At 32.5% G+C, this 14,114-nt stretch overlaps 1 protein-coding gene across 7 annotated transcripts; it reads left to right on the top strand.

Annotated features, from left to right (window-relative positions):
- Positions 1-243: 243 nt before the first annotated feature.
- LOC126763354 (uncharacterized) lies at positions 244-12,979 on the top strand. Of its 7 annotated transcripts, XM_050480762.1 has the most exons (5): positions 247-344; positions 417-808; positions 8,378-8,552; positions 10,629-11,151; positions 11,221-12,979. In XM_050480762.1, the coding sequence occupies exons 3-4, from the start codon at positions 8,484-8,486 to the stop codon at positions 11,133-11,135; spliced, it is 576 nt and encodes a 191-aa protein (XP_050336719.1). In that variant the 5' UTR covers positions 247-344; positions 417-808; positions 8,378-8,483; the 3' UTR covers positions 11,136-11,151; positions 11,221-12,979. The 7 variants fall into 7 exon arrangements, with proteins under 7 accessions (XP_050336721.1, XP_050336719.1, XP_050336726.1 ...); XM_050480764.1 differs by having other exon boundaries at positions 244-808; positions 10,629-11,138; XM_050480769.1 differs by lacking the exons at positions 247-344; positions 417-808 and adding an exon at positions 844-861.
- Positions 12,980-14,114: the final 1,135 nt, after the last annotated feature.

Raw genomic sequence — 14,114 nt, 5'->3', positions numbered from 1 at the left:
CACTTTATCATGCGAGAGTATAAAATGTTCGGTGACACCCGAACTTAACCCTTCCTTACTTGTTATGCTATATATTTTTTCTCTCTCTTTTCTCTCGCTCACTCCATCTCTTATTTTGAGCAACATGACGAGAAAAGTTTGTGAATCACTGACCAACTTTATTGCCAACGATAATGGAACCAAGCGCCAATGAGCGAACATGCAGTAATTTTGTTTCTCACCGACGATCAGTTGGCTCGCGAGGGTTGAAGTGCTGCAGTGGCGTTTTCGTCGGCGTTTAGTAACCAAGTGTAGGTAAACGAAAGAGCACCTGTATAAATTAGTGGAGGCTAATAAAATAATTCGTAAATAAAACAACATAAAAATTATTTTAGTGCAATTTAAGAAACACGACAACGAAATTGATAAATTTTTAGTTTCTTGCAGTGACTAACAAACACAAATTGACGAAAGATGCTTCAAAGAGCGTGAAAAGTTTTTTAAATGAACAAGTGTGCGTTATCAATCTGCGAGGCTGTGATAAGAGATAAGATAAAAGTAAACGGTATAAAAATTTGTGGAAATAAAATATCACGGTCATAAAAAGAAAAGTAAATGTAGAAAACAATAAAAGCAAATGAAGTAATTGGAGCCATTGAGCGGTGCTTATAAACATTTCAACACATATACATATATACACACATCTGCATATATATAATTAATTACCTGTGTATATTTGTACATAAAGACGAGATAACGGGCGCACAAATAACCCACTGCCGCTGAAAGTATTTAGTAGAGGAGACAACCACCGAAAAATCTTAGGCTAGTGAGTATTCATACATACATACACAGTTGCCTTAGCAGAAAACAGTTTTTAAGGTGAAATTCGAACTAGCGATATCTTAGAAGTAAAATTTTAGGAAAATTTTAATATTTGTAATTTTTAAAAGAAAAAATCAATACATCAGAAAGTCAGAATTGAAATGTTATAAATCTTATGTAATGCAAATTGGGCAAAACACCTAATTTATGTATATAAATATCCCCCATAACTATTGGATTACTAATAACATGTCAGCGTGCAGCAAAGAAAATGAGCCAAGAACAAAGTAAACTTTGGCTTAGAAGCGCGTTTAAACGAAACAAAAAGCTGCATTAAATAAAAACTTGAACAAAGCGATAAAACCCATTAAAACTGGATAAAAACAAAAGACGAAAAACACGTTAAAGCGCAGAGAAAACTTCTGGAGCACACACATTCACTGACACATACACGTCCATAAGTGACTAGTTGACACCGTGGTGTAAAGCAGTGGGCTTCTGTTAAGTTCAGCTAATGCAAATGTGAAAAAAGCAACAACAATAACAATGAAGAACGTGAGAAATGGCAAAAAATAAAGAAAAACTAAAATAACATGTGCAACTAATTGCTACAAGCCACCAACAACAACACACACGCATTAAGCTTCTGATATACATGCACCTACATAAACCTATAAACGCACGGATCACACGCTGTCCCACCCTAATGTGCATATGTAATTGCATGCGATCCCCATCGGCCTACACGTTGAGTCCGAACAAACAACGCAGAGCTCTCAGTCGAAACAGATGCTTCAAAAAAGGCACACAATTACGGGAGAATTGTCATGTGCAGCGATAAATTTACCTCTATATATACTCATATTTTGATTCACAAGTGTTATCATGTGCTAATGATAAGTAATAACTGCACAAATGAAACTCCAGCGTTTGTTCAAGTGCATTTAATCGCCAGCTTTTTCGTGGAAGACTCAATTTACTTATATTCAATAAATAATCAAATATATGTTTACCAAACTAAAAGATGGGTTGCCACATACATGAAAATTAAAAAAAAAAACAAAGTTAAATGACGTTAGTAAGTCGTCACAGCTTACCTCAGCGAGTTGTCCCTTCTCCTCTATTAATGACAATGACATCGAAAAATTGAAAGACACATTGCTTAGAATTCTCGTGTGACATCAGTGAATCTCAACATCTCTGTTGAACCGATACCTTTTGGTTAATGTTTTGGGTATGAATAGAGTCAATGCTAGACTCGTAACAAAAAAGACTTCGAGTAGAGATCGCAAAAGAGATGATTGACCCTCATCTTAGTTGAGGGTCCCACATTTTTAAAATGTATCAAGTATCGGGACGTGAGTTTATTAATATGACGTCCAAATTGTCTAACAAACAAAACCAAAAATCGCTAAAGGCACTGAAGCTACTGAAGACCAAAGCCAAGGCATGCTTCTATTGGCTCAAGAGCTTATTTCAAAAGTGATAGTAAAAATGTATAATATCTTGTTTTTATATGTCGGCAATCGGGAACAAATTTGGTATACATCTGTATATTATAGTTTCTATATTTAACCCTTATTTAGAATCGAGTCTTAAACCCCTTTAGGCATTCAAAATTCCTTCGAACAACAAACCAAAGCCACCATAACCACAAATATGTTTTGAAATAGCTGTAATTAGTGAACTGACTTAATGGTAATTGGCAAAATGTCAAGAAAACGAAACAAATTATGTGTTTTATTGCCAAAATGAAAGTAAGGTGAATTCCAAAGCACGTTGAATGATTAGCTGAAACCGTTGTTTGGTGGCAGAAGCAACAATAACGCAAAAGCAAAGCTTGAGGTATATATATATTGTCAACTTTGAATAGTGAGAATCATAAAAAATTAACAACTCAGAGTTTTAGAGACTTTTAGTAGATTCATATAAACGGATCCTCAATGTTTGAAAAACAATATATTTACATTCATTTTTTCACATTTCTTATTGACTTTATTTTACGTTTTGTTGTTTGGTGCTACTAGTCAGCACTTCAATAAAATTCATGCATGTCCCATACCCACCTTTTCGAAAGATTAAATACTTTTTGCACCAAAGTAGCAAATCATATTTACCACGCATATACACAAACACATACGCTTTACTTATCAGCTGTTGTTGTTGTTGCCAATTGGGCGTTTGCTTGGCGAAAAGTTACTTAATTTTACAATTGAACGACTTTAACAATTTTATTGCGAGTTTCATGCACAAACGCATGCCTGTTCAAACATATTGATATCTGTGTACATACATATGTATGTACATATACAGATGAATGTGATTGAATCGCAGAAATACAATTTAACTGGAGCAATGGCAAAATTATATACACCAACACTTCCTGGTTGTTGAACAAACCACCACTTCAATATGTTTAATATTTGTGCAGTTGTATGTATGTATAGTACATACTTATATACATATCAACATAATTATGTGCACTAAATGAATTTTTATTTTATTTTTTTTGTTTTTTCTTCAGATTTAATTTGGCTTGTTTGAACTAGTGGGAACATTCATAGATTTGCAACCAGTCCATTTCGAGCTAGTCGTGAACTGATTCTTCTTGAACTGTATACTTCTTAAAACTAAATTTTTAATTTAAGTTATCGTTTTAACAAAAGAACTTTTAAATTGTTATTATTTTTTTTTTAATTTTAAATTAATTAAGTTTTTAAGTTTAAAATTAAATTTCCATTTATGTACGTATATAAGTACATACTCGTATTTCTTAATATCGAGGTGGATGTCCACACGTTTGGTGGGGTCACCACAATTTCTCTAAGACCCTCAGTTTTTGAGATTTCGTTCTAAAATTGTGCACACGTTTCTTCCCAAGAAGCTGCCCATATCCTTTCAAGCGGCTACACAAGTCTAATTCTTCCAAAAACTAGAGATAAAATTCCGAAAAGCAGTCGTATTTGGCACTCTTACTTCTCTTAGATTTTTTTCATGCCTTTGGTTAAACTAATTCCGCACAGTGTAGCCATATGTAATTATGTAGACTGCCTAACCTCAAAATCCACTTAGATACGAGCTTAAAGATTTTTCATTAAAAATCTTCTAAATAATAATTGAAGACCGCTTAAAAGCTTTTTAGTAGCTTTTGCGGATCCTTGTCAACAACTTATAAACTAGTCAATATTATGTCGTGTATAAATATTGTTTATTGGCTGTTGCTGGTAGAAGAAAGCTTCCTAGCTAACTTGAAAGCCCTATTTTATTAGTCCCGTTTCCGCCATTCTCGTAATCTCTTATTATATATCTATTTATTTATGCAAATTCTATTTATTATTAAATTGAATCTTAATTAACCCTGAAATTGAATTCAATGGTCCATTTCTTTTAAAGAACAATATTAAACTATTTTTTGCAGATATTTTCTTCGAATAAATTATGAATATTATGACACATTCATACGTTACAGCTAATTTTAGTTATAATTCTAAAATAATCGGCAAAACCAACGTTACAATACACGAAAAAAATTTATAGAGTTTGCTAACGGCACGTAATCAAAAAACTTTTATATAGTAAGTCATACTTCTTACCCAAAGTCTAGTAAAGAAAAACTGTGAGCAATCTCTCCACCGACTATATTTGTTCTAGACTTCGTTAATTTACAACGAAAACTGCATTAGTCTGCTTTGAAATTATGAAAAAAAAATATGTTTCCCTGGACGTACCACAAGAGTAAAAAATATGTATTACAGCGCCACCTGTTGTCAGTTTTAGCTAATAATCACTCAGAATGAACCTGTAGAAACAAAAAACGGTAACATATTTATCAAAAATTTTCTAAAAAACTTCATTACTAAACGAGTTTTACTAAAATGACTAATTTTTTTTAACAATTATTTTGGGACTTTTTTATAAATGATTTTTTTCTAATAAAATTTTGAAAAGAAGTTTATAATAATTTTGTATTATTTATTTTTACAATGCAATCTTAATTAATTTTGTTTAATTTCGAACCAGAGGGAGGTTCAAAGTTTTACAATAACTTCCATGAAATAAATAAATCTGAAAATGCACGAGCAATTCTCATTGGGTTCATAAAGTGCTAATGACGTCAGAGTAAGTGATCGCTTTTTTATACTTTTGTGCTCCATTTAGGTGTTAGCGTGTTTTTACGCGCTTATTCCACCGTTTTATTGCCGGCTCCCAGTGGTCATTAACATCGGTGACTCAAGTCGAGCTCATCAAATGCTTGTAACTTGTGACTGTTATACAGACAGACATATAGTGTGACAGTGCATACATACATGTATTTTCTATATTTGACATTGTTTTTGTAGTTGAAATACATAGTTTGTTATTTTAGTTGTATTTCCATTGTTTTACAAGCAACATGCTGGCGCATACCAACATTCATATTTACATATGTATAAATAAATGCCAGCCGCTTCACGCATATTTTAACTGCTTATCTGCCACATTCATCCACTTTGTGTGATCGCTGATGCCACTGTACAAAACAATAACAACAACAAAATACAATGTTTTATTATTTATTTTATGGTTGGTGCCGCCACAGTTGCTTATTTCCGATGTGTCGCTGTTCCGAGTGCAAGCAACAATGCGCGTAAGCAGCGCTGTCGGCAGCAGCGCCGGCAGAAAAACAGTGACCGCAGCAAAGCGATCGCCACCAAAGCAACAAGTATGCCACTAACAGTACTTGTAGTAAATATTTATATTTTTAACTCTCAAAATAACAAAGTAAGCCATGGGAAATATGCGCAGTCAGCGTCGCAGCCGACGAAACGAAGAGTGCGCGGCGCTCGCGGCAGTCGCTGATCGGTTGCCGCTTGTGCTTTTGCTCACCTGGGCGATCGGCTGTAGGCGCCGGCAGTTGGCTACAGCGCTTCGCTGTGACCTGACCGAGCGTGCCCACAGCCGAGTGTTAGCCAAAAAGCAACGCAGAAGTCGGAAGCAAAGACGGAACACCAATTCAAACGGGCGTGTTGTGCGCTGCGGTTGTTAAGCCGTGTGTCTGTCTCGTCTGTGTTTATTTCAATGCTCAATGGGACTATGCATTTCTCAGGCAATTGAAGATCGTAAATTAAAAAAAAAAAAAAAACTATGGACACAATAGAATTGTTGTTTAAAAATAGATAAAATAAATAGTTGCTGATACAATTGTGTGAAAAATATTGTTGTTAAAAATAATAAAACAATTGTGAATACTATGGACTAATCAGTCTGTGATTTGACTGCCGTGTGCGTGACGATCTCAAAGTTCATATTTGGTAAGAAATGTTATTTTTAAAATAAGTGGTGGTAAATGGTAGCAAATAATGACTTTTAAAGCCGTATTTAAGTTAAGGATGTTTTTATAAATTCCACATTGACATGTGAGTGATATAGAGAGAGATAGAAAGAAAAAAAATTGTTCAAATATAAGTCAAATGCAGTACTAGATATTATTATTGATGAACTAAATAAAAAGATGGCAAAACTTCGAACTCAAAATGAATTTTTTTCTAATAAAATTTAATAGCAATAGATCAGCTTTCGCTATCTAGATGGTTTTCTAACTCACACCACATGTATTTAAAAATATGTATATCAGCTTTACATATGCCCACATATTTACACACATACCATATGTACATACATATCTAAGTAGGCGCGTATTTATATACTCGTATTTACTTAAGTGTTCAGTTTTCAAAACAAGTGATAACAAGGTAACATTCATTACAGTTACTCATTGCTCAATAAAAGCTATTCTTAAATTCAACAACGTTTTTGATAATGTGTAAATGCTTGTATTAGGGTGGTACATTACCTGAGCACACATAATCGACTCGGGTTAACTGTCCAATTTTAACATAGCTAAATCGATTCAGCTAATCATGCTAATTATTTACATATATATGCATTAGAGCGGATCGATTTTTTTTCTACAAAACCGCTTATGCGGTAAATGTTCTACGGATTATTCTGAACATGAACTATGAGTCTAAAACCGGTTTCGAGTCAATGGTTTTTGAGGCGAAATTTAAAAAATCTGAATAATCGGTTGTATGGGGGATATGTGATATGGTTGTCCGATCTGACCGATTCCGAAATAATCAATAGGATATCAAAATGCACCTAAGCATTAAATTTCATCAAGATAACTCAAAACCTGACGAACAAATTTTTATAACCCCTAAAAACTATAAAGTGAATTTAGTTCCTGATTTTCGTGATAATTTTTGTTTATAAATATTCCCGAAATATATATTCAGAAAATTATTTTTAGCCTCATACAACTGAGTTTTAAGTCCCTATATACCAAACAAACCAATGACTTGTAAAATCTTTCAAAAAAAATATATCTTGCTTTTTAAAACTAATTTTTTTATATTTTTTTTTAACACAACATTATATTTTTGGATACTACAACTTTTGCCATTATATACTTTACAACATCTGGGCTTTTTTTAATAATATTTTTTTATATTCCAAGACTCTATAATTATATTAACTTAATCACTTACTAAATGTGACCACCCTAATATCAGTTGTGTGTAAAAAAAGTTAAAGTTAACAGTTAAGAAGAATAACCAAATTGAAGAATAATTGGTAATATTAAGGAAGACGCTTATAAAAACATGCGATAACTGAAATAATAACCATTTTTATTTCTATTTTGCTCATAAGTTCCATAAAATTTTATGAATTGATTACCAATAATTTACTTGGTAAAAAACTATTGTGTTTACTTTTCGGCGCCATCATATAATTTTTATGGCTTAAAACTAGTCTTCAGCGCTACTACATACATATGTACTCGACGAGTTACTTTTATAAAAAAAAAAATTTTAGAAGAAAATATCTTTTGTTATTTACATTTTATTTTAAATATCAAATGGGCCACATTGGCGAAAATACTCATCACACACAAAGTTTCTTAGTGCTCGTTAAGTATTTTTGAATAGCTGATTGCTAATTGTTCTAAAATGCAATAACCTTACAAAATTAGAAAGAAAATAAATTTAATTATTTAATTTAATCTTATCTTAAAGTAGTGTTTACCGCTATTTTTAGATTTTTTTATAGATAACAACAACTTTTACTACGTGTACCGTAATGTTAAAGTTATTTCTGAATAATTTTATCTGTTAAGATAAGAATTAAAAGTCATTAATTTTGTTAACTTCATCTTCATGTCTCGTTGCGGTGGAAAACTTAGAAGCGTAGACAAGTAGGTATCTAAAGTACGTATGTATTACTTATGTACATATGTAATTAGATGATTTAATATAATGTATAATACACAATGTTCATGGCAAGCTAAATTCTTAACTACAGACCAATTGTATTTTGAAATTCGTCTTGACTTTAGACAGATCCCAAAATATTGACACTTTTATTGCATTATAAAAATATTTATAAATATATTTTTCACCATTTAGTAATTGTTAACAATATTTAAGAAATGTTCTATAATTAACTTTAAAAGTCTTTGCCTTGTCTTTAGTTGTACTTATGCTTAATAATTCCATTAAAATTAATCAATTTATGTCATTTTTATTTGCAGTTTAAACCTTGACTTAACACATCAATTTGCAAGTACAAAAGCAATCATAATTCTTAATTAAAGTATTGACTTAAATTCTTGTACTATAAAATAAAACAACACCATCATGACATCTACACCCGCAACCGATTTGGAAGCGCAAGTCAACGTGGAGGATCTGCCATTGACATTCAAGGTAATTCAAGTCATTAATTTTAAAGAACTAAAATAAGATACTGTTCATTGAGTAACTAAGGAAAAACCGAATTTAAAGCCAATTGAATCTGATAATATGGAATATTCCCATCAAATCATTTCGACTTTACCGATATTGATCAGAAACTATGTTCCAGCTTTTGATAAACGAAAATAGACTTTTTCTGGAAGTGTTGTGACCCCGTATAATGGAAGATGTTCCAAACAGTTGCAGCGTAGTAAAATCCTATGTTATATTCCCCTAACACCTGCGCTTTAATTACGTTGAAATCTCTGACTCACCTCCTCCTCCGACGTTAAAGGGTCTCTCCAACACTTTTAACTATGTTTAATTTTTGTGGACTTATAAAACTCTCTTGTACTTGTTGTAGCCTAAGTAAATCGAATTAATTAAAGTATGAAAAGCTACGCAGTTGGATAATGTAAGCTTCAGAACATACTTCTGAGAAAGCTAGGCAAATCCCATCGACGTAATACAGAAGGTGTTCTTTTGTTATAAAAGTCGATTCCAAGGTCATTTTTATTATGTCCGTAAATGCTGGATAACAGAGCTGACAACAACAAAAACAAATTTAGGGTTCGAAATAAATTCTGTGTCGTGGGAAAAGCTTACTTTCATGAAGATATACTAGGAAAATACATATACCGTTATAAAATTGTGTCTCGAGTCGACTTCTATATAATAAGCGTTTATAAATTTTAAGAAAGCAAACATCTCTTTTAGGGCATGGATCTCTTCTCAGGTTTACTTGCAAGCTTTCAACAATTACTATTTTCGGTATCGGAACGATTTTGTACTCAAATTATAAAATAAAGTTTCATAAATATTATTTATATTTTAATATACGATCATAAACCACAAAATAGTACAAAGTAATCATCTAAATTAACTGAATTGCCAAAGCGTGTAGATAAATCGAGCTAAAAAATCAGACCGGAAGTGCGTTGATGGCCACAAAATTAGCCGTATTTTTTATTTTTTAATATACTTTGGCTTTTAAATATCAACAAACAATTATCTATGAAAATTGACCATTCTCATATTCCATATTTATAGTAATAAATATAAATTTTTACTCACTGAGATATACCATGCATATAAGCGAAAAGCTTGTGAAATTATAAATATACATTTATTAAGTACAAATGTATATAACTATGCGACGAGCCACTCAATGACTCCATCCACAGGGCTCCCTTGCGACACACATCGCTGCACATTGAAATTTCGTCGATAGCGATTACGAGCCCATGCTCGCCAGTGTACTCGCTATCCAAAACCTTGTGCAAACAATTGATTACAAATTATTACTCTTTATTATTTACACAAGCTTGTAATACTATTCTAGACTGTTGTGGGCTACTGAAATTCGAAAGGTCCGTATGTAAAGCTTACTTTACATATGTACATATATACATACCCACATACTACCTCTTTACACTCCGTCCGTGGTATTTTATTATTTTAGTTCTATTTTCAAAAAAAATTGAAAAACTAAATATTCGTGTTAGTCTGGCAGTCATTCGTGGAAGTGCGCTCCGTTACATCCGGTAGCTGCGCATGCGCAATGTTCTGACCAGTTACGGTCTGTATGCAAATACATACAATATGAACACTTTTTCAGTGCTGTAAACATAAACAAACACGGGTTCGTAAATATTTACAGTTCCTGAACTTTCCAATGCAATTAGAGACCATTTGGTAAAGCCCGAAATTTCGGGATTTCAAAATAGTAGCGATCAGAAGCATACTCATCGTTTTTTCCGACAACATACTAATCTATCAAAGCAGCATTTTTAGTTTCATTAAATTTTAATTGCATGGGACATGGTCTTGAACTCTCATTTCCGAAGCCCATTCACTCCAACATGAAAAACAATATGTATACAAAAATCTATTTCATCTTTTGATTCATCGAAGATAAAACTATTTTAGGGCTCAAAATATTTAGAGTTCATTGCGCTACCACGCCCATTTTCGTCGCATCTGTTTTAACCATCACTCTTAAAATTTTTACATAATACTCTTCCTGTAACAACTTTTCTTAACTTCCAGGTCAAATACATCGGCTCCGAGGTAGCACGTGGGTTATGGGGTATTAAATTCACCCGCCGACCGGTCGATATCCTGGTGGGTGTAGCCAAGAATCTACCCGCTAAGAAAGTTTTACCTCAATGTGATCTCACAGTATCAACCGATGGTGTTAGCATCGAAATCATAACACCAAAAGCGAGTGTGAATAATTGGAGTTATCCGATAGATACGATTTCGTATGGTGTACAAGATTTAGTCTACACTCGAGTATTCGCCATGATTGTGGTGAAAGACGAACAACATCCGAATCCGTTCGAGGTACATGCCTTCGTGTGCGATAGTCGTGCTATGGCTCGCAAGCTGACATATGCTCTAGCGGCCGCATTCCAAGAGTACTCACGACGCGTTAAGGAATCGGGTGAACAATCGCCTACTGATAACATTACGCCACACCGACAAAAGTTCGCCATCGATTTGCGTACACCCGAAGAGCTACAAGAGGGTGCCAATGAGGAGACGGAGGCTTAGATGGTTAGTTTTGTTGGTAACGTGGCTTGTTTATATGAATATATGCATATATGCTGAACTAATGTTTTTAAAATATCTCTTACAGTTATGGAAGAAATACCCACGCGCCCATGAAGTGATCCCTTTGAGAAAAATATGCATCACACGATTAATTATAAGTTAAGGTTTTCACTATGGACTTATTTTTTTGTAGTACTTAATTTATTTCCTCGTTATATAATAGTTTTTTAAGCCAAAATCATTGTATTTAAATTGTAGGTACTCTTCCACACGCTCTGTGGCACGCTCTGTGGCAGTCGGCTTGCGATAATTTTCGAAGTGAATCCATTCAAGAACTAAATCCCTTCTCCAAACGATAACTTCAATTAACATTTCCATCCAATATTATTTTTCAAGGGTGAACTCTTTCAAAAAACTAATTGATAAATACTGAAAACACCCTTCAACATGAAAGCTACGATAGATCACTCTGTACATAATCTTACAATCTACACCATTCCACCCTTTAAAATGGAAAGAAATATAATCTATTGTTAATAAAGAAATACAATGCGACCTGTGTTCTATTCCACCTTCTCCGTGGACTCTCACACAACCAGGTATTTTGTCTTTTTTCTATTGGCTGCAACAAAAATAGGAGCTGCAAACTTAACTTCGTTTCTAGAAAAGTTTACATATTACATCTTTGAACCTTTATAGATCATTCCCTTCGTAATTTCGTAGTTCGCAGCCAACGCCTGTTCCTCTCCGCTTTTTTTGTTTTCTGATAGTTTTGAAATTTTCACTTATGAAACGTAAATTTAGTAATAATTCAACTCATATTCTAGGAGAAAAGAACTTCCTTCCTTCCTTCTTCATGGCATTTGGTTACCAATAACCCTTTTGAGAAATATTACTTTAGTTTGAAAAATATATATCAATAAAACGAGATTTACAAAAGTAAACTCCTAATACTTGATTTTTAAAAACTGAAAAACTTTCGGCGATCCCAGGTATAGAGTAATAATATAGACAGACGCTGCTTTATAAAAACCAAAGTATTTTTAATGTGATTTTAAGGTTTTTTAAATTGTTAGATTTATGTTGTAAAGGCAGAACTTTACAAACGAGCAGATTAAATAGTTTGTTAAGAAACCACAATTTCTAAGTTAAATTTAAATAAAAAGTATTAGAAAGCGTTATATTTAAATTAATTAAAAAAAATTTAGTGTTTTTACAAAGAAACTATATTTGTACATAACTGCACTTGAACAGATTTTCCCCTGATACAGCTAGTTACCCAAAGTATAAGACAATTTAGAGTACGTAAAAATATAATTATATTTATAAAAATTTAATTATTTTAAACAGAAACTATAATTTAAAACAATAAGTATGAAATAATTAATTATGAAAAAATATTGTAAAATGAGTGTCCAGTTATATTGATCCACCAAATTTGCTGGTGAGAAAAGCAAATTACAGGTATAACAATATATTATCATTGCAACGATCACTTTATTTCAATTATCACAAAAAAAACCTGAAACAAAATTTTAAGTTTCCTATGAAATCAACAATAATTCCTTTTTTTATTATAAATATCGTAATTAAGAACCTTATAGGCAAATTTTTGGATAATTTTTTTTATTGTAATTACAAAAATTCTTACTTCATTATATTAGCGAAGGAGTTTTGAAATATAGTTTAATAATCTAGCGCTAGGTCCTAAAACGACTTTAAAAATGTGTATTAAACCATTTGTGTACTTAATTTCATGTATATTTATATAAATGTATGGTATCTTTGTATGTAAAAAATTTCTAGACTCTACAAATATACACACAGTATCCAATGTTATTCAATGGCCGTTTTTGACAAACCACTCCGCATCCGACTATCGGTTAAAACACCGGTTAATTACCCAGCAGTGCGACTAAACATTTTTGTCCCAATTGACAATTATAACTGAAATTAATATTTTTTTAAACGTTTGCTTTTTTCAAACAAGCACCCCTTTCCAATGTGATTCAGGATACTCCTTAACTTTCAAGTCCAAAAAGTATTTATTTTGATTTTGAAATTGGAAATGCAATTGATTTTCTCAATTGTCCAAAAAATATTTTTGCAAATAGCGAGGAAGGCATCGTTGTTTCCAGCAATTTTGTGCACCTATCTGAATCGAATAAATAGAACACTTATCCCCAAAACCTTGAAACCGCCAAAAGTTCGACTTTTACATAACTTCGAGTTCATACGCAAAAATCGGTAATTGGAGTAGATATTACATATTTCATGGACAGTTCTTTCATCAATAAATAGAAACCTCTCTAATACTAATACATAATGGTCAAATTTAAATGAAGTGACAATAAAACTACTTTTTCAAAGGCTTTACTGAAGATTGTTTGCCCTCAAATAATTGCGCTCGTTATAAAGTAGCGACTCCAAACAAATTCTGCAACATTTTAAACGATTTCTTATCCATTCCATTTCGTCTATCGATTCCCCTGAAAACGTAAATTTCAATCGAATTCGTTATCCAATTTTTTTTCATGGTTAAAACCGCTGGACAAACTTTCGCGTCTTGTGGAGATAAAATCTCTCAGGAACAGAAAAGGTAGCAATGCAGGTGAAAATTTTTTATTGATTTGGTTTGCGTGATCAGTACGGGTAAAATTTAATCTTCTTTATTAATGATCGTCTATTAATTCTCATTTAATCAGCCCTATTCTGCATTTCTACTCGAATCGAAATTTTCTCCGATTGGCAACTTTGGTATTCTGCGTTTCGATTCAACTTCGAAAATTCCAATTCTATGTATTCTGCATTGCGATCGTAATTACGTTTTTGTACGTTGAAGTTTCGTCGGCGGAAAGCCGTTATATATTCATTTTCGTGCACTTGGATAAAATAATTTCCTCAAATATGTAAGTAAAACTTTATGATTATAGTTGTAAAAGACATAATGGTGGTGTCCTTGGTTGTTTGTGCTTAAAT

The sequence above is a fragment of the Bactrocera neohumeralis genome, chromosome 6, assembly GCF_024586455.1.
Source record: "Bactrocera neohumeralis isolate Rockhampton chromosome 6, APGP_CSIRO_Bneo_wtdbg2-racon-allhic-juicebox.fasta_v2, whole genome shotgun sequence".
NCBI classification, from domain to species: domain Eukaryota; kingdom Metazoa; phylum Arthropoda; class Insecta; order Diptera; family Tephritidae; genus Bactrocera; species Bactrocera neohumeralis.
Note: the sequence above shows the minus strand (reverse complement) of the source record. Positions and strands in the feature narration are given on the sequence as shown.